The sequence below is a fragment of the Gobio gobio genome (assembly GCF_949357685.1).
Source record: "Gobio gobio genome assembly, chromosome: 17".
NCBI lineage: Eukaryota > Metazoa > Chordata > Actinopteri > Cypriniformes > Gobionidae > Gobio > Gobio gobio.
In genome coordinates this window covers 5,967,162-5,989,702 of record NC_137110.1, presented here as the reverse complement: position 1 = coordinate 5,989,702, position 22,541 = coordinate 5,967,162, and the positions used below count along the sequence as shown (strand labels likewise).

Genomic DNA, 22,541 nt, shown 5'->3' with positions numbered 1-22,541 from the left:
GCATTAAAGGGGTGGCAAAACACATTCTTTTGAAGGCTTGATTGTGTTTGCGGGGTGCACTGTAACGTGTTCATGCTTCGTTTTTAAAAAATTGCATTATTTTTCATATATTTGACCTTTATTCTACACTGCTCTGTCTCCTTGTAAAAACGGTCTGATGGTTTCCGGGTTCTATGAAGCCGGTCCCTCAAAAATACGCAATGGGCTGAGATTGGTTAGCTGGCCCAGTGTGTTGTGATTTGCTAACCGCCTAGTGCACGTTTGTCGGAAACGTCACGCCCCTTACCTTTAGCCGGAGGCTGGCTTTGGTAGTATTAGAAACAATGGCATCAATAAAACCATACCAATTTGAGCCCGAATCAGACCCAGACAATTTTAGTGAAGATGATCGAGCAGAACCTGTTCAGTCCTCAAGAGTAAAGACTGCGGATCTATAGTGATCGCTACTGAATGGCACGGTTACTTTTGTATTTTTAGAACGATTATAGACAAATATCGTTTGCAAGAACTATTAACCCAAAACGAACACTAAACATTGGCTTTACTATAGTAGCCAAATCACACACAGAACCTTGTTTAGCATGCCTGTAGATAAACAAAACATAAAAGCTCTAATCAAAGAATAATTTACAACTTCGCTGTTGAGATTTTTAAAAAGTTTGTAATGTTAGGTGTTTGTCGGATAACATTAAGTATGAATGAGCATTTAACAAACTGGTTAGCAGAGCCAAACAGCATTGTCATTTGTTTACTTCCTTGCTACAACGTACAATTAACAATCCGAACTATTACAGGAAAACACATCAACGAAAAATAAATCATACTTACAGGTTATGGCCCGTAAACAGCTTCTGTTTTCTGTTTATCTTTCAGGACAAGCCGTTGTGCGAATCCTGCATTGAACTCGCAAAGGAAGATTGTGGAAGCTTTCCTCTGTGAAATGTGCAGCACAGAGAGCGAGATTTGGGTAATAATTATGAGGGAAATACATTTTAACCATTGATGCCTAACTCCCCCGTCCCTGGGAAGGCTGAACAAAGTGGACCTGCAATCCGGATGAAAATAACAGCGTTTCGTCGGCATTGCGGCAACAACATTCCAGCCTACTAACTATACCACAACCAACTCTCTCTTCCCCACAGCAATAAAAAATGGCCTCGCCCCCCTTATTTAATATTCTCGGAGGAGGGGTTTATGTAAATATTGGGGCTGGTGATGTCAGAGACCCTGGAGGAATGTCTGTAGTTCCTACCGGCCGTTTGCTGTAGTCCTTAGAAATTGATTCCTTTAAAAGCAGATATCTCCCTTTGCTTTAAACTTTGAACGTTGTAACTTTGCAGATGTTGTTTTTTTAACATTTCTAACATTACACACTAGCTAAAGTTAGAAAAGTGAAATCGTGTTTTACCACCCCTTTAAACCGATCAAAAGTGACAGTAATATTATTGAAATATTTATTTGATTTATTTGAAATAGATTGTATGTATCATTATTGATTATTGATGTTGAAAACAGTTGTGCCACTTAATAATATATATATATATATATTAGTGCTGTCAAGTGATTACAACAATTAACTGCATTTTTATTGTAATTAATCGCAATTACAAACATCGGTTTTTAATATTTTTATATTAATAGTAATAATTTCACAGTTACTCTCCACATTAATGTAGGGAGAGTGGGATTTCTCCAATCAGGAATGAGCTGGAGTCTGACACTCCTACTGCACATGCTCAGTATGCCCCTCCTTCTTTCTGGAAGTTAACAGCCACATGCTAAACTTCCTTATGGGAGAACTGAAATTCAAGTTAAAAAAGTAACTTTTTTTTACAACTAGATTTTTTTGTCATACTGCCTAAACTGTTTAAGTATTGATCTTTATAGTTTTATAGTTTGAATGTGCAGTTTCTTAGCTCTTAAAAGACTTGGGTACAATGTGTTCAAGCTAATGTGTTAGGCTAGCATCACTAGTTTTAAGATGGCTGCCAGGGCAACTGTCCCCACATGGTGTTGCAACTGCAAGGCATGGGCTCATGAAGACTGCAATGATGGTGGTTCCATTTACATTTGCCACAATTGTGAGTCAGTTGGGGAATTGTGAATACTTGATCAGTTTATGCTTTTGGTGGTGTTATGAAATTGTTACTGCTTGTTACTACATTTGGGCCTATATACATTTTTGTGGGATTTTGACAAAGGTGTTTTTTAAACAAACTTGTTTTTTTACTCTAATAAGTTAACTCCATGAACTGTGGTTCACAAACAAACAAAAAAGATTTGAAAATGACAAAATTACTTGTACAAAAGTACAAATTACTCTCATATTATCATATGTACACATGTTGCAACAGTATGGGCAGGTAGGTGACATATATGGGTTTAATATATATATATATATATTGTCTTTCTAATACAAACAGTCGCTGAGAAACTGAAGGAAATGTAAAAAGTGTTGCAACCGCCCCCACTCTCCCCCTATAAACAACTTAAAGAAGTGTGTAGTATTTATGAGGATCTATTGACAGAAATGCAATGTTTTCAGTGGTGTATAAAGACGTTACATAATGAACCTTTATGTTTTTATTAACTTAGAATGAGCCGTTTCTATCTACACACACAGCGGGTCCCCTTACAGTGAAGTCGCCATTTTGCGCCGTCGTGTTTCTACAGTAGCCCTAAATGGACAAACTTCTCTACAGAGTGCTAGTCACTCCTTGCTAATCTTTGTCCTGTGTCGGCCACCGTTGCTTCTCTATGTGCTTTGAAAGGGAGGGGTGAGCGGTTCCAATTCGCAACCTCACAGTTTGATTCTGCTAACATTTACACACTGCACCTTTAAAGACAGTGTATTTTAAAATATTTGTTGTAAGGGCATCTTTTTATGAATGAAGGCCAGTAGGACATTCAGGACATTCACAGACAGCACGTTCTCTTTTGACTTGTCGCTCTTGAATGGTTTAAAAGCATTTGTATGAATCAGACCGTGATCATACACTGTAAAAAATTATTGTGATTTTAACAGTATTTTACTGTAAAAATTCTACGGTGAAAAACAGTTAATTGGTTTCCGTACTATATACGGTGAATGACTGTAATAGATCTAACCGTACATTTTATAATACCGTAATAAATACAGTAAAATACCGTTAAATTTACAGTTTTTGGAAGTGAAAAAGAACAAGTCATTGTGTAATTTACAGTGAAAACCCGTAAATTGACATTCCCTGCGTGACAATTCGCATTTGATGTATTTTCATTGCAATAACTATGTTTCTTCTTTGTTTTTTCTAATCAGTTATGTACATTAGGGTTTTATGTTACCTCTGATGTTGTTAAATTAATGTTTATTGCATTTTTTAAATTTCATGTGTTTTACCACATGAACTTTCCTTTCCTCTTTTCCTCCTCTTTCCCTCCCTACTCTAGCCTGTGCTACACTGAGAAATGTACACGGACCAAGTATTTCAGGCACTTGTTGCACTCACTCGACTCTTCACGACCAATCGCTTATTGTACCCCCAAGTTGTAAGTCGCTTTGGATAAAAGCGTCTGCTAAATGCATAAATGTAAATGTATCATGATGGTGTTTAGTGTTTGTGTGAATGACACTGAGCACCTTCTATATATTAGTATTGCCCTCTTAAAAGCTGCTTGTGATGAGCTTTGATTCATCATGTGATTCTCATCACCACTGTGATTGGTGGTTGTCCGTATATATCAAAGGTACATAAAATATTTTTTTTACCGTAGATTGTTTACAGTGTAAACATAATCATTACAATATAAACCTTTAAATTATGCGGTTTTGAACTGTAATTTTTTTTTTTTTTAACCGTAATTATTACATTATAAACCTTTAAATGAAATGGTGCTGTCCCTAAAAACCTAAAACGTTACTGCCGTATTTTTTACGGTAAAGTTCTGGCAACCACAGCTGCCGGTTTATTACCGTAAATTTTACGGGGATTTTTTTTCACAGTGTAGCCAAAGGATGACGGGAAAAAAACCAGATGCTGCGTTAATTGCATTAAACTGAAAAAAGGAATCGCACTAATTTTGACAGCGCTAATATAAACTCTGACAGAGCATTGAATTTCTCATTCATTCTCAAGTAAAATGCATATGAATTTTTTTAACTAAGCAAGCACTGGATTTTCCCACGATGTAAGCGTTTACTTTGAAGCGTTTGCCTGGGAATTCCCTGTAAACGGGGCATAAATTTACAATAACATCACAAAGATGAAATCACTCAGAGTAAAGTATTAATGTGGGGGTTTTTTCTTTCTAAAAGAACATTCAATCGTAGACTTTAGAGATCTAACTGTGCCGAACATCCTAGACTAACTCTGAAGGATCTCAAGAGTCAAGATGTTTTTCAGTTCGACTGCAGCACTTGCTAACAGTCAGTCATCTTTCCGAGTCTGAGGCCGACACTTCACCCTGGAGGGAAGTGTTAAGTGTAATCCCACTCAGCAAGACCCGAGAGCAGCTGCTTCACACAAAATCATGGCCATTATGTTTGACATTTCTCATCAGCCTCTCGCTGTAAAACCACGGGAGAACTCTTGTGGGGTTCTTATATATTTATTCCAGTTATTTATTAATTACGTTGTGCTTTCACAGGGGTGTCATTTCATGGAACATTCTTGGTCATTTTGAGATGTACCAGGTTTTATCTGACAGATACTTTCAGGTTACAATATGTACTTCCCGCTGCAGACATAATGCTTCCAACAAACTTTCAATCGTCAAAGTTGAACAAAAGTCAACGTCTGTGGACGACATTTACAGCCTTTCATCCATTACCACAGACAATTTCAACTTGTTTCTCAGTGTAGCCTAAAAAAGTGTAGCCTACAGCATATTCTATGGAGAATGACCTGAGCTCATCTCAAATTTTTTTAGAGCACTTATGATTCTTCAATGTAAAAAAAAAAGTTATGTGAGCTTAGGCCTGTCATGATAACCACTTTTTGTTTCGCGATATATCGTCGCAGAAATAATTGCAATAAACGATATTGTTGTCATTTTAAGACTATTTTATGCCACTGAATATATAATCCAAATATAACAGCATAATAATGCAAGTAGACCTACACACTTTCAAATGACAACCTTTTAATTCTTTAGATCATGGAAATTAAGGGTAAAAAACACATTATCCTAAATAAAAAATAAATAGTAAATAAACATTTTCCCTTGTGAAACGGCTTTAACACTCGTCATACAGTGGATTGCGGCTTTGAAATCGAGTCGATTTGGGCTTATTCTTCCAAGCTGTCAGTAGTTTTCTGGAAAACACTATAACGCCTCAAATGGCGCATTTTTTTTGCGTATGAAAGAACTGCCCGAGAACCACTTTCGCCTCCATCACGGAAAACATACAGCACAAACGAGTAAAATGTTGGTGACATTCATTATCATGTAAACATAATGGGCGATATATTGCATCACAAAAAATAATTGAGGTCATGTACATATATTGTGCGATATATGGATATATTGATTATTGCGACAGGCCTATGTGAGCTGTAAAGTTGTTTAAATTATGCAATCAGTGGTGAGACTTTTCAAGGCAAATAAACTGTGGTTGTGCGTTAACTGACCAACCTTGTACACCATGTAACTTTTTTGTTCAAAATGAACTAAATTTATCATACATCACCAATCACGCGCTTGTGCGTGTATCATCACATCCACAATCAAAACTGGCAGTGATGGCGAAAACTGAGGGATTTGAAATGTTGTAAAAGCGACGTGGAGATGCCGTTTTTATTACTCAAAAGGTGAGTAAGGTATTTTATTGAACAGATAAATTGCTATATGTAGCTCTAATAGAGTTCATTGTAAAGCATTATCTATTGTGAAAGGTCATTTCATTACAGCTTTTGTAGCGCTGTGCTGGAATTTATTTTCAAGGAAGTAGCATGTCTAAAATATAAAAAAAAAACACTAGAACACTGTTATATATGTGTTGACTTGTGTACTTGCATTATCCTAAATGTTTCCAAGAATGTTTAAATCCAGAGAAATAAGCAATTTCAGGACACGGACCATGTGTCGCCTATCACACCCGCCCATGGAAACCCCGAAGATGCTTTAATATCTGATGTGTTTTATTAGACAGGCGAGCAACTGTTTGGATCATTGATGGACAGAAACTAATGATTGTTCTCCAGCTCAACACAGTTAGTCTTATTGTTTAAATCTGGTGTTGTTGATTTACCGCGAGTACATGTTTTACCGCCTAATATGATCTCGCTCACTGCAGTGTGAACAAGTGTCTCATAGTAGTGCCAAGTGAGCGCACGGAGTAGCATTATAACATCACTTTAACACACTCAAATGTGTGTGATATGATAAACAGCGCTGCGTTCCCCCACACACACATGAGCGGGAGAAGAGGAAGCGCTCGTCTGACAGAATAAAAGCTCCACTGCTCTTGTCTCTCATTAGCAATCGCTCAGCGCCTCGTTCAGCTCCACCTGCTTCATACTACAGTAACGCTAATAAATCTGTAATACATGAGCTCATCCATGAATATGATTTCTGCCCGAGTCCCGTCGGATTCTTTTCCACCGGCTGTAGAGGTGACGAAACAACTCCCATGATCCCAAGAGGCGTCATCAAGCTACGCCTTTGTTTTGAATAAGCGACCTCTAGTGGAGAAAATGCATGCAGTTTTGTTTGTTTAACCACTAGGGGGCCAAACGTTACATAGTGTACCTTTACAGTTAAAATGAATAGCTCTTTTCCTGTACACTCTAAAAAATGCTGGGTTAAAAACAAGCCAAGTTGGGTTGAAAATGAACAAACCCAGCAATTAGTTTGTTTTAAGCAAACATTTAATCCAACCGCTGGGTTAAAACAACCCAATTGCTGGGTTTGTCCATTTTCAAACCAACTTGGGTTGTTTTTAACCCAGCATTTTTTAGAGTGTAGCTCATCCAGTAGAGCACGGTGCTAGAAACGCAGGCAGAGATCATGGGTTTATTTCCTGGGAATGCATGAACTTGATCAAATGTGCACTTTAAATGCAATGCTTCGGATAAAAGTATCAACTGACCTCCTCCCTCTAATTTTATGTTCAGAAAAAAAAGCTTAAAACACGTACATACATATATATAAAGCAACAGTAAAGAAAGTGAAAATCCAAGCCAATTTTGGCAGAGGTCTGTGTCAAGTAAATGTAATTTCTTTCTGTGAGAAGTAATAGCAGGAGGGAGAACGAGAGAGAGATGGAAGCGGAAATAGAGTGAAACAGAAACAGAGTGTTAATGAACCAAGATTTTTTCTAAATCTGTGTGCTCTTATTTCTTCTGTGGAACAACAAATGTTGACATTTTTGAAGAACTGTTACAAAGCTCTCGCCATACACCAACAGTTCATAGTGACCCACTACAAAAAGACCTTTTGGAGTTTGACAGAAGTAAGGGAACACAAAATACTCGTGTGCTATAATATATGTCTTCTGTATGAAACCGTCTTGTGGCATTTTTGGGTGCTTTTTAGAGTTTTACTGATGTGGTAATAGCTATAAAATAACAGCATATGGGTTTGGAACAACTGATTTTTGTTTGGGGGGGTAAACAGTATCTTTAAAATCGGCATGAAACAGAAGTTGCGATAGTCTTTTCTTCCCTATTGTGACGTATATCTGAGTGAAATTGCTTCTCGAACAAGAAAAAAAATGTAGGCAGGACATGATTTTCTCCATGGGGAATTGATTGGATGGTTGTGGTTTGCTATTGGTGGATGTCATGTGAGTGACAGGTTGCCCCGCCCTCATGCCTGAAAACACATCATCAGAGAAGAGCAAAGATGTCAATGCAAGAGGGAGGGGAAAGATTATGAGGCACATTAATTAAAAAAATGATGTGCATTGATAAATCATTTACAATAAATACTACAATATTCCAGAAAAAACCCAAGAATTGTCCATTTTGATTTCATGGTGACTAAGGAACTGCAGGGGTTTTGTGTGATATTGAAAGCTAACAATTAATTAATCATAAAAATGTCAAATTAAAATAACTTCTCAATAAATAAATATTTATCAATATTTGATAATAAATAAAATCTATCAAATAAAGCATTTAAAATATATATTTTGTTTACTTGCATGTCAATTGACATCACAGAACTGTGAACATGCAAATGTGTTAATAAATGATTGAAATATTATGATATATTTGTCAGGGGTTTGTGAATCTCTGCTTTAAACATTTCTATGAAAATGACCTTTGCTTGCAGACAGCTCACTGATTTTCATTGACTTTATGAAAAATATTGGTAACAGACATTACGTCCTCTCCACACACACACTTCATGTCTAGCTCACGCTCCTACAGTCAACAACAAACTGCATTTACAACCCATTTTACTGCTGTATTGTGTAAAACAGAGCCTTAATCGAGGCAGAGCTAGACTTTTATCCATTAGGAAATGATTGTGAAAAGTGGGTGTTACATAACATAAATCAGTTTTTACAAAAAGCAAATGGTACAATTCTGATTTAAAGGCAAAATAATGCCACAAAGTCCAACAGCTGCTGGTAAACTTCCATTTATTCAGTGAATAAATGTATAGAAATACTCATATGTTTAAAGTAAAAACAAGCCCTGCCTGTAAATCTCTTAAGATACACCGATCAGGCGTAACATTATGACAGGTGAAGTGAATAACACTGATGATCTCTTCACCTGTTAGTGGGTGGGATATATTAGGCAGCAAGTGAACATTTTGTCCTCAAAGTTGATGTGTTAGAAGCAGGAAAAATGGGCAAGAGTAAGGATTTGAGTGAGTTTGACAAGGGACAAATTGTGATCAAACATGCGAGCTACTGTAACTCAAATAATGCGGCTGCCACAAAGCAAAAATGGTTCAGGAATGGTTTGAGGAGCACGAGTTTGAGGTGTTGACTTAGCCTCCAAATTCCCCAGATCTCAATCCAATCGAGCATCTGCCACAAACGAGGCCCCACCTCGCAACCTACAGGACTTAAAGGATCTGCTGCTAACATCTAGGTGCCTGATACCACAGCACACCTTCAGGGGTCTAGTGGAGTCCATGCCTCGACGAGTCAGGGCTGTTTTGGCAGCAAAAGGGGGACCAACACAATATTAGGTCATAATGTTATGCCTGATCAGTGTATGTCTAGTGACAGCACCAGAAACAAGTAACCGCTTTGCCATCTACAGGCCACAATATGTAATATGGATTACAAATGTGTAAAGGAACATGAGGTGCACAACATTATTCTCCACAGTCCGGCTGAGAACATCTAGATTTGCAGCTTTTCTGACCAATCAAGCAAACAGTTAATACTCCTCTTTATCATTCTGTCCCGAAACCAACGGCCATCTTGTCCTTCAGATGCTTGATTTTGAGTGAATAGTACTCTTCCTGAAGCTCTAGGACTCTCTCCTGTCTGCGCAGCACGGCCATCTCCAGATCGCTCTTCCCTGCTGATTGTGTAGGCGGGGGTGAACCAGTCTCTGCTGTGTTTGATTGGCTGTCGTTTGCACTGTTAACTGGCTGAGCGTCCAACACCGGTGCAATCTCAACTGGAATAATGTATTTCTCCTCCTCCTCCTCCTCTTCATCCTGCGAGAATGCACTTTCATTCTCAGTTTCAGCTCTGTGAGAGGACAAAGCTGTTAATTTAGCAAAATGGTGATTGGTAAATATATGTTACACGTGAAAATTGTCACCCTCATGTTATCTCAAACCCATTGGTTTTTAGAAACCCACTGTTTTTAATAGTAGCCTGCTGGATTTATTTGATCAAAAAATACAGCAAAAACAAATATTGTGCAATATTATTACAATAACACGTTTCTATTTAAATATATTTTAAAATGTTATATATCACTGTGACCAAAGCTGTATTTTCAGGATCATTACTCCAGTCTTCAGTGTCACATGATCAGAAATTATTATATTATGATAATTTACTGCTTAATTATTATCAGTGCTTAAATTATTAGGTGCCAAGCACCAAAGGCTAGATTTCTTATTATTCCGCCATTGGAGTCTATGGCAGCCCATAGAACCACTTGCGGGAAAGTTGTGAATTTTAGTACACTGACAGAGGTCACTACCAATACTAACCACACCAAATTTGGAGTCTCTAACTAATTCCCTCTAGCGCCACCACCTGTCCAAAATGTCACTCATATTTATGCTAATAACTTTTGAGCCATAATGGCTAGAAACTACATTCGTTTTTCCTCTGATTCCTTGAATTTTCCACACAAAAAAAGTAGTAAACTAGTAGTTTTTAGTAGTAAAACACTACTTTTGTGCACTCGACCTAGACCAGATCCTCTTCGGGTGGTGCCAACAAAAAGTTGATTCGTCAAATCGTTTGCTATAAATGCACAAACAAATTTTACGCAGCGGTTGCGAAAATACATGCAAGGCAAAATCTCCGCAACGCTTTATCGTATTCAAACCAAACTTGGTACATGTCATCACAAGCATGACCTGAGGCAACATGGAGCGTTTTGGCACAGCTAACCATAAACGTGGTCTCCTTTCAGGACATCATGCCGAGTCGACTGATATCCAATTTTAACATATCGGCCATTTTGAATTATGTGCTAAAATGCTATATTTTATGAACACATAAACAGATTGTTAGGAAACTCGGTATGGGTCATCAGCACGATGCCTTGAAGGAGCCTGAAAAGTTTTGAAACAGCGCCACCTAGTGTATTTTGTTTTCTTCAAATGCTTATAACTTTGGGTGTGGTTGACTTATTTTCATGGGAGTAACTTTTTTTGTCTCTTGAATCCTTGCCGAGTCCAACGATACCAGACTTGCCAGGTTTCGGCATATGGTTTGTGCAGCTTGGTAATTTAGCGCTTAAAAAAACGTTAGCTGATATCTTCGAAACCGCTAATCCGATCGAGACGAAACCAGCGTCAGAAGTTCAGAAACATAGGTCGATAGCTTTACACTAATTGCCCAAATGTCAAAATATTGATAGTAAGGGGTAGTAAAATCCAATCAGGTGTCAGTCATTTTTTGTGTGTTTTTTTTTTATATATATAAATGTCTATAACTCCGAAACATTTTCACCAAAATTGACACATTTATGAGCTCACTACGAGGACACATAAAAAAAATGGTGGGATTGTGCCTCTTGGTGGCGCTATAATAGAACAAAACATGACATGCCCATAGACTACAATGCCCTTTTCAGCCTTTTTGCCTAAATTCATCTTAAAATGTGTTTAATTGCTCATTGCTGCCGTTTATCTGACACTCCCAGCCATTTTGGCATGTCTTGTCTTCTTCTTTGCGCTTGGCCTCGGTAATTTATCAGTTAATAGTTTTTGTGGAAACCATGAAACACATTTATTCAGGATTCTGTGATGAATAGACAGTTTAAAATAATATTTCATTGCATTTTCTAAGTTTTATATATATATATATATATATATATATATATATATATATATATATATATATATATATATATATATATATATATATATATATATATATATATATATATATATATATATATATATATATATATATAATTTGTATTATTATTAACCCAAACTTTTGAATGGTAGTGTATCACCGTTTAGACAAAAATAAGAAGCAGCACATCTGTTTTCTAAATTGATGATAATAGGAAATGTTTCTTGAGCATCAAATCATCATATTAGAATGATTTCTGAAGGATCATGTGACACTGAAAACTGGAGTAATGATGCTGAAAATGTAGCTTGGCATCACAGGAATAAATAACATTTTAAAATATTTTCACATAGAAAGCAGTTATTTTAAATTGTAATAATATTTCAGAATTGTACGGTTTTATTTGATCAAATAAAACAGTACGATTGACGATTGTTGAGAATAAGAGACTTCTTTCAAAAACATAAAAAAGCTTAATTATTCCCAACTCTTGACTGGTAACGTTCATTTCATTTACACATTTAATTCTTATTTTCCATTTTTTACTTGAATGCTACTGTTAAATAGACCTGGAGTACCTGAAAAACTAACTGTTATTGTGAGATACAATTTAGCAAAATAACAGCTTACGTCTGAAAGAAACATGAGAGTGAGAAAATAATAGATGAAGTGCCCCTTTAAAGCCGGGTTCACACTGTACGATTTTAGCCATGATTTGGCCGTCTGACACCAATCCTAAATAACTCCTCTGATCCTAGGCTAAAGTCTGCCATCTTTGATTGCTAGTTTGACATGTTCGTCGACAGCAGATTAATGAGCATTGTGATCAAATTTGACCTCTGCCAGAACGTCCTGCAGTGCGACTTCTACGACAACATCAACACAAAAAATAATAGGAGCACAGAAACTAATGCAGGGCTCGACATTAAGCATGTTCACGTGCTTGTCCTTCGGACAAGTAAATCTGTCATCCACTTGTCCGAGCAAAAAATGTGCTTGTCCGGAAAAAAAAAGTTTTTTTTTTGCGTGTGTGTTGTAAATAAAATTTATTCTGAAGCAATATTCTCACCAGTGTTCAATCAGTTTTGACATATGCATATTTGTGATATTTTTACCTTTTATAAAGGGCATTTTTCCCCTAATCTTATTAAATATAGGCTATGATTCAGATTTCCTTTTATATTCTTAAATTGGATCAATCAATTAAATTAGAAGACAACACTGGCTGTTACCAGTAAAATTAAATAATTTACACTGAAAAATTACAACTGCATTAAATAATGTTATGAGATTGTTTTAAATATACAAATAAGAAATGTTGGAAAGATGAAACTAAATCACCAGTAGGTGGCAGCAGGTGGCCGTCTGAATGAGCGAGTCATTGAGTCGATTTGTTCAAACACTGATTCATTCAAGAATGAGTTTACGAATAATTCATTGAATCTTTGATTCTATCGATTCATTCAAAATGCTGAATCGTTCAGTAACACGCTGTTGCTGTGACACGCGTCTGCTGTGATCTTTTGGAACTATTTTCGCTGCTGAAATAGAACAAAAACACTCAATATTGGATCTAAAATATAAGTGACTTAATGTTAATAATTGTTTATGGAACTGTCATATGAAATCAGGAAAACAGCACTCTTGGGAATGTGACGTTGCAACTGTATCATATTATAAATATAAATAAACTCCACATTTCTACATTTTTACGGCAGTGTGTTAACTGAGTTTCTCTGTGTGAGCGGTACACATGTTTCGATTTCTCCTCGAGAGGCTGCGCGAGCGTGTGTTAGTTACCGTCAGTTCATTATACATTATTATCATTCACTGACGATCGCCAATTACAGTAATGAATGCAGAATCATTCTTGCATTTGGGTGATTCCCTAGTTATTTTTGTTAAAGGTGAACTATGTAGGATTTTTGCAGTAAAACATCCAGAAACCACAAGGCCAGTGTTATATATTTTGTTCAGTTGAGTACTTAGAATATCCCAAATGTTTTCAACTATTTGTAAATCGTGAGAAAATTGCTATTTTAACCGAGGAGCCGGGACGTGTGAGCTATGCGTGTGAGGGAGTCGCCTGTTGATTGCGTCATATCTGCGTCACCCTCGGTCTCCGGTTTTATTCAGTGAAACACTTTACTCTCACTGCATTGTGAACAAGTGTCATAGCAGCCGCCGAGCGAACGTCATAACTTCCTTTTCAACACACTCAGATATATCTAATACGATAAACAGAGCTGTGTTACCTCACACTCAGCACTGGAGAAGAGGAAGTGCCGCCGGCAACCGTGTCATAATAAAAGTCCCGCCAGCGACTATGCCATAATAACAGTCCCGCTCTTCAATCGCTCCTGCGGCCTTTGCTCAGCTCCACAACACTCGGTCCTGCTCTGCTTCAGACTACAGTAATGCTAATAATCGCATCCATGAACATGATTTCTGCCCGAGTCCTATCCTGACTCTTTCCCACCGGCTGTGAGGTGAAGACCACATGTCCCGAGATTCTGCGCTCAAACGTGGCGTCATCAAACTACGCCTTTGTTTTGAACAGGCGACCTCTAGTGGACGGAAAAGTTACATAGTGTAGCTTTAATGACGTTTTATCAGGATACTTGTCTGTCGGGCAAGTAAAATTATTTTTCACTTGCCCCTTGAAAAAATCCACTTGTCCCGGACAAGCGTTAATGTCGAGCCCTGCTGATGACACAAATGTAAATATTAGAATGTGTACAGTGTGTTGTGTACCCGGCTTATTTAAAAAAAAAACGGAAAATGCTAAATGTCCTTGTCATGTGCACTACATTATCATGCCAAATGCTTGCATTCAGAAAGTTGGACATGATTAGAAATGAGGCTGAGGTTTAGGAAACAAAACAGGACAAGAGTTCTGTGGTCATACCCTGGCGACATGTGGCTAGTGCTGGGAAAAGTAGAGCGTTCTTGGTTGTGATGAGCGTGTCTGTGGTAAGATGGATGTGAAGGCAGGGACGGCCGGTGGATAAACTCCCTTAAGAGGTTTCCTTGAAACTCCATCATCTCCTTCCACATGGCCATCAGACTGGCCTGTTCCTCCTTGTGTTCTTCTCTGGCTTCCCTTCGCAACCGTTCCTCATACTCCCTCTGGTTCTGCACATGGAGAAGCTCTTGATCTCTTACTGTGTCAGTAATGGGAGTCAGTAATTTTTTGGCTTTCTTCCTCACAGGTTGAGCGACAACTAAAAAATAAAAGCACAGTCAGCTACGCATGTTCATTTCATTGTTTTTTTGTCCTTTTGAAAATATAAAACAATCGTATTGCACATACAATATTATTATTAATATTTAGGGCTGTCAAAAGATTAATCGTGATTAATCGCATCCAAAATAAAAGTTTGTGTTTACATAATATATGTGTGTGTACTCTGTTAATTATTATTTATATATAAATACACACACAAGCATGTATATATTTAAGAAAAAAATATTATTTTTATATATAAAACATTTGTATTTATATATATTATAGATTATATAAATGTATATACATGCAAATATTTCTTAAATATATACATGAATGTGTGTGTTTTTATATATAAATAATAATTAACAGAGTACACACACATATATATTATGTAAACACAAACTTTTATTTTGGATGCGATTAATCGCGATTAATCTTTTGACAGCCCTATTTATAACACTGAATATTGCTGTAAAATGACCTAATTTGGTTATTATAACCAAATTAACATGCAAATTAGGTCATTTTACGGCAATATACAGTGTTTGACATGTTTATCATTGCACACATTTTTTCACATTCAGTTTTTGTAGTAAGCGAAATGCAGTGTACAGTAAGCACTAATTATAATGATTAAGCATGCAAGTGACGTCATGTGACAAAGTAGCATACAATCTTGCAGACAAATAATTTTCTTGAATTCCCCTGAGATTTTAAGCTGATATTTCAATAAATTATTATTAAAATGTTCTCTGATGTTAAATGTCACATGACATGCAGTTAAACAAATCAAATATTGACTTTTTTGGATTAGCGTTTACTTTCATTTAAATTTCACATTTTGATGCTGTAATTAATGAGATAATGATTAGCTTTTCAAGTCTAAACACTAGCTTGGGAAACCCAAATCAATCAGATCTTCAAACCTATTTGCATAACTTGTTTTTAAACGTATGTTTATACTTGTATTAAAAACAGGAAATAACCATATTTACATCTAGGGTTGCAATTTCTGGGAAATGTCTAAAAACTTTCCATGGGAAGTTAAACTGGGGAAAGTTGGAAATATTCCAAGTTGGAAACTTACAGGGGAATTTACAGGATTTCTGGTAAATTTCCAGAAACTTTCCATGCAAGGTCAAGCTGGGGAATTTTGGAAATATTCCAAGTTATAGAAACTACCATAAGCAAACATAAATATAAAGATTGTGTGTGCAGAGTGAGCAGGAGCTGATGAGAGGGTGTCTGAGTGGAAGCAGAGGAGCTCTTGCCTGGGATAGCTTGTTTTGAGCCCAGTGGAAAGTTTAGGCACTTGGCTATGTGCTGCTGCATCTTTGTGGCGTTCTTAACATAGGTCTTTGCACAGTAATTGCAAACGTACACAGCCTTTCCTTCTACATTGGCTGAGGTGAAATGTATCCAAACATCAGATGGTGCACGTGGCATTGTTCTGTAGAATAAGATTAGAAAAAACCTGGTAAAAAAACACTAATGCAATGCAATGCAATGTGTATATATATATATATATATATATATATATATATTAGGGATGCACAATATATCAGCCACCATATTGGTTTCAGTCAATATGTGTTCATTTTTAATGTTATCGTTATCTGCCCGATAATAAAATTTGCCCGACATATTAAAGCTGATAAATAATGTATTATTTCCTTCAGCTGAGACACTTCAGATGCACACTGTTCACCATGATGGGTTTGAATGGCTTGAAATATGATTGAAAAAATACAGTGAAGTGCAATGCAATGTGCAACAAGTTTGTCATTTCGGCTACAAACAATTATAAAGAGAACATCATTATAATTGTGTGTTTGGGACATGGATTTTAATGGTGAGACTTTTGTTTTTGTAATTAGGCTCTCAAAAATTATATAAAAATGTATATTAATCAGCCAATATATCAGTTATATATATACATTATATAATTGATGCTGGACAAAAGAATAGAAATAGGCTAGATAAATAGATGAGCACTCCTCAATTAGCATGCTAAATCAAACTATAACCTACTACATTCTTGTATGACAACAGGAAACTGACTAGCAGAAGAAGCCACATCACAGTTGAGCTAGATAGCACCATGATAGCTAGCCTCTTAAATTATCAAGGAGTGTCAATTGTGTTAGCTAGCTCACATTTAGCATTTTTGATTTACTGGCTAGCTTGCTACTGTATAAACACATTTTGATGTAGTATTTGCTAGTTAAACATTAAGAGCACAGATCAAATATTTTTGCCCTAGTAATGTCATCAAAACTTACTTGACTTAATGTAGTCCTTACGCTCAAGTGAAGTAGTGTCTCACTAGTCCTGCTGAAGTGATTTTAGAAATGATCTGAGCATGTGATGGAGGAATGCACCGTGCATGCAGGGGGCGTGGCCTAAATAGCCCTGTAGGAAGTAGTGTGCATGTGACTGAGGTATATACGGGAAATTCCACCGAATTAGCATTACATTTGGTTGTTTTATGATAGTGGTTTTTTTTTGCTATCTGCAATTTTGCACATTTCCAGTTTATTCCCATATATTCCTGTTAATTCCCATGGAAAGTTTCCAACTTTGAAAATTCCCACAATGATTTTGCAACCCTATTTTACATCTGAGATGATGATAACCGGACACTGCGTGTGGAATTAAACATTCAAAAGATGTTTCATGCTATTTATTTAGATTAGTTACATTACATACTGCATACTTAAACTATTTTAAACACATTTACAAAGTGTACACTATGAAGTATAAAGCTAGTACTGTACGCAAAACACAGCCTCCCCTTGACTTATTATTTGTTTGGACAATTTAAAAAGTGAATCAACCATATTGGACATCCGTCATATTACAGCAGTGTTGACATGTTTATCACTGCACACTGTTTCAGTTTTTGTAGTAAGCGAAATACAGTGTGTAGTACACACACTATCTATCACTGAATTAAGCATGCAGATGACGTCATGTGACAATATGTATACTACCTTGCAGACTGCGTTCTATTTAAAGGGATAGTTCACCTAGAAATGAAAATTAGCTCATGATTTACTCTCCCTCAAGTCGTCCTAGGTGTATATGACATTCTTCTTTCAGACGAATACAATCAGAGTAATATTAAAAATGTCCGGCTCTTCCAAGTTTTATAATGGCTGTTTCTGTTTTGAAGTCAATAAAAGTGCATCTATCCATCATATAACTGCTCCACACGGCTCCGGGGGGTTAATAAAGGCCTTCTGAAGCGAAGTGCTACATTTGTGTAAGAAAAATATCCATATTTAAAACTTTACAAACTGTAATCTTTAACTTCCGCTAACTGCCGTACGTGCGTTCACAAGAGACTGGCGTTCCAGCGTATGACGTAGAACGCCCGGTGAGAATATGCTAGTTCTCGTGAGAACCAAAGCTGCGTCCGAAATTGAATAGGGCTGGGTAAAAAATATTGATTTCTCGATTTTAATCGATTCTCACTTTTACAAAACAATATCGATTCTTAAATCCCAAGAATCGATTAGTCTATTTTTTTTTTATGAAATTCAAAAACATAAATACCGCTTTTGGCGCTGTGGTGTGAGATCGCTCTGCCGCAGCTCAGCTCAAGAGAACCAGCAGCGCAGAGCAAACATGAACGGATCTTCTCTTCCGCTTTAATACCAGTAACAGCGCGAAATAAACACGAATGAGCTTCTGAAAGTGTGTCAAAAGATACAGAACAACTTACCGAAATCCGTATCATGTCACATAGAATCGCTCAATCAGTGTTTCAACCGCAGAAAGATGCAAGTAAAATGACTTACAACCCATTACATTGTAATGGTACATTGTAAGTTACAAGTAAATGTCACGTAACGTCATTACCTCAGAAAAACCATATCCAGTGTCCATAAACTCGTTAGTCAGCTAGAAAAATTAACTCTAGAGAGGAGCATTTTGCTAATTATATGCACCACATTACATAGGATATTCATTGTCAATGTTCTTCAATTTTTAATAAATCTGGCAATTTTTATGACATCCACCCTTTAAATGTTTATATTTCAAAAAAACTAATTGGAGTAGAATTATGATTATGTAATTGTAAAGTTAATATTATAACTTTATTATTATATATAAAAAAAACATAATTTAATGTCACTTAAGTGTTTGTATACAAATCATTTCATTTTCACCTTCAATATTAGTAGGCTAATGTAGTATCAACTGACATAGTTTACAACATTAGTCCCGAAATTAGTTTTCCTTGAGAACATTTTCCATGTATTATACCTGATACATATCCAAAATAATCGATATTGAATTGAATGGAAAATAATCGAAAGCTTGTGAATCGAAATCGAATTGTGAAATTTGTGTCAATACCCAGCCCTATTCTCTATTATATAGTATGTGAAAAACCGTACGCCAACAGAGTAGTATGTCCGAATTCATAGTATTCGAAAAACAGTGGCCGAAAAGTACCCGGATGACCTACTACTTCCGGCGAGATTCTGAAGTGCGCATACGATGGACACTTTACTATCCCATGAGGCCACGGGAGACGATTTATGAATGGAGGTGATGGGTGATGGAAGGTCACATGATCATGGCAACATGGCGGATGTAGTACGTCCGCATTACATTCATACTACATTTATTCATTCATACTATATAGAACATACTTTTTTTAACGGTTGCGAAGTTCGTTCAAATTCAAATGTAGAACCTCCTCAACATAGTACGCGATTTCGGACACAGGCCAAGTTTTGTTTGCTCCATGTTCTGCGCTTCCGCGTTCAGACAGTTAGTGGAAGTTAAGAGATTACAGTTTGTAAAGTTTTAAATATGGATATTTTTCTTACACAAACGCATCGCTTCGCTTCAGAAGGCCTTTATTAACACCCCGGAGCCGTGTGGAGCAGTTATATGATGGATAGATGGCACTTTTATGGACTTCATAATCAAAACAGAGTCACTGCCATTATAAAGCTTGGATTAGCCAGGACATTTTTGAATATAACTCTGATTGTATTCGTCTGAAAGAAGAATGTCATATACACCTAGGACGGCTTGAGGGTGAGTAAATCATGGGCTAATTTTCATTTTTGGGTGAACTATCTCTTTAACATACAGCACGCATGAACGCACCTTCTGTCATGTCATCCGTCTCCGCGTCATGACTGATGGGCACCTCGACGTCAGTGCTCGTGCTCGTATTGCGCGCGTCCTCTATGGATGTGCTCTGGGGCTCTTCGAGTTTCACGCTATTGTGGAGGTGTAAAGAGTTCGTTGGGCGGTTGCTGCCCCATATGGACTTGCAGAGGTCGTAATAATTCCAGTACACTCTGCCGTGGCCGCTGATTTTGTGATGCTCATGTATTTTCAGGAACTTCTGCTTGAGTGTTTTCAGTTTGGTGGTGACCTGTCGCTTGGTTCTGTGGATGCCCTGCGCCCGAAGGAGCCGCGATATTTCGGCGTAAATAAGAGAATCGCGAACGGTCCCGCTGATTTGCCTGCTGATTTCTTCGTCCTGTCGGATGTACAGCAGGGCCCTCGTCTCGGTGTCCGTCCAGTTTCTCTCTACCGACATTTCTTCATACATTTCGCGGCGTGGAAGCCTTGGGGAATCACGTTTGGGATTCATTGACTCAAAACATCGGTTGATTCTAGACTCGCGCGCACGTAGGCCAGCAAGTACACGACGTATTTACGTCACTCGTTCTGAACTTTGTGATTGGCTCAGACTGACGGTGCGCGGCAGCCCTCTAGCGGCAGAACATGAAATATCACGAATCTTTACATTTTCCCGTTATTTATTTATTTTTTATTGCAGAATGTACATAAGACAGATTTGAGAATGAATTTTAAAAAACGAGCAAAGGTGAGAACAAACAGGTAGTCGATATTATACATCAAAGAAAAATATACTAAAATAATAAATAGTTTGACAGAGGAATAAAGACTTTGTTTTGAGGCATTTCAAGCTCTGAACTCACATAGAAATATATTAAAGGAGGGTTTCCATTTTTTTCAATTTACCTTTACAATAAGGTTCAATTCTGCTGAGGAAAAAATTGCTAAAGTTTTATAAAACTGGTGTTTATTAAGTCTTAATACTTATTGATAACCTATTGTATTTGAAGGGAATTAAATATATGTATTCAACATTTTCTTGATTCAGTTACTTTTTTGTTGCATTTTATAGTTCAGTACTCAAAAATAGGTTGCTCACTAAAATATCTTTAGTGTTAGCTATTTGTTTTATGGCTAAACTCTATTTAGCTACAATCTGAGTTAATATTTCACAGGATGGATATAATATTAAGCCATAAATAAAACAACATTTACAACATCAGAGAAGAGTGAATTTAAATCACACTGAAAGAGGACATCTTGTTGGGTTATAGGAGGAATTTAGAAAAATTTAGAAGTAAGCTCACAGTAAAAGATGCTTTCATATGCATCTCATATGCGTTCATATGCGTTTGTATGAATACATATTTGTATTTGTTTTTCTTTTAGATTTTACCTTTGTAGTTTATGCTAAAGTTATGTCAGAATTATTTTAAATTGTGTTTTATTTTATGTATTTATTTTAAATTCTGTTTTCAATATAATAAATTGTACATAGCGCATTTTTGGGGGAATAAGAAAACATTTATTTTAAATTATAACTAGTTGGACATACAGTAGTGACCAAAAGTGATTGCCAGGCCTAGCCTAGGGAAATTCAGATCTTCACCCTTTATTCAAACAATTTTTGAATAAAAACCCTATTATTAACAATTTTGTTAAAGATTTTCTTAACATATTGCATAGTTGTGTGTTTTATTTGTAATAAAGCAATAAAACATGGCAAATTGTGCAACATAATTTTTGTCTAGGCTATCATACAAATGAATTATGAACACATGCAAAAACAAGAGAAACAACAAAATATTAATAACTGATTATGTTGTAGTCAGTGTTTCTATGCTTTTTTTGCATAGTTAAATGAAACCTGTATCTGTAGTTTTCTTTTTTTTTGCCAGATAAATACAGATCAGGCATAACATTATGACAGGTGAAGTGAATAACACTGATGATCTCTTCACCTGTTAGTGGGTGGGATATATTAGGCAGCAAGTGAACATTTTGTCCTCAAAGTTGATGTGTTAGAAGCAGGAAAAATGGGCAAGCGTAAGGATTTGAGTGAGTTTGACAAGGGCCAAATTGTGATGGCTAGACGACTGGGTCAGAGCATCTCCAAAACTGCAGCTCTTGTGTTCCCGGTCTGCATTGGTCAGTCTCTATCAAAAGTGCTCCAATGAAGGAACAGTGGAGAACCGGCGACAGGGTCATGGGCGGCCGAGGCTCATTGATGCACATGGGAAGCGAAGGCTGGACCGTGTGGTCCGATCAAACAGACGAGCTACTGGAGCTCAAATAACTGATACCACAGCCTGCCTCGACGGGTCAGGGCTGTTTTGGCAGCAAAAGGGGGACCAACACAATATTAGGAAGGTGGTCATAATGTTATGCCTCATCATGTATTTAATTAATATTTTGGTTTCATCAAGCTTGTAGGGTCATTAAAACCAAATATCCCCCCTGACATGACTTTGGGCTACCATTGTTCAGTAACAAAAGAGCAAAACCATTAAACGTGCTATGGAGAGGTGAACAATGTCAAAGGATATCAGGAACATTACCCAGAAATCCAGGTAACCCTACATATATTTTCCTAAAAGTTGTTCAGGTGAACATGAACCCTTAGAGCCCAATTCATTGAGCATCTGCCAAAGTTATCCAACCTGGGTTTATGGTTGGATTGCAGCTCTCCAGACCACAAATATATCCCATTTCTCAGAATCAGACCTGGAGAAATGAGCCTGAAAACAGTCTCACACG

At 36.9% G+C, this 22,541-nt stretch overlaps 1 protein-coding gene across 3 annotated transcripts; it reads right to left on the bottom strand.

The window, feature by feature from the left end:
- Positions 1–8,265: 8,265 nt before the first annotated feature.
- Positions 8,266–20,808, bottom strand: LOC307140695 (uncharacterized protein). 3 transcript variants are annotated; one of them, XM_079840365.1, is made up of 4 exons: positions 16,952–17,070; positions 15,941–16,119; positions 14,349–14,664; positions 8,266–9,643 (listed from the first exon to the last, which is right to left on the bottom strand). In XM_079840365.1, exons 2-4 carry the CDS (start codon positions 16,113–16,115, stop codon positions 9,340–9,342), a joined length of 795 nt encoding a protein of 264 aa, XP_079696491.1. In that variant the 5' UTR covers positions 16,116–16,119; positions 16,952–17,070; the 3' UTR covers positions 8,266–9,339. The 3 variants fall into 3 exon arrangements, with proteins under 3 accessions (XP_079696491.1, XP_079696492.1, XP_079696490.1); XM_079840366.1 differs by lacking the exon at positions 16,952–17,070 and adding an exon at positions 19,800–20,319 and having other exon boundaries at positions 8,273–9,643; XM_079840364.1 differs by lacking the exons at positions 15,941–16,119; positions 16,952–17,070 and adding an exon at positions 19,800–20,808 and having other exon boundaries at positions 8,273–9,643.
- Positions 20,809–22,541: the final 1,733 nt, after the last annotated feature.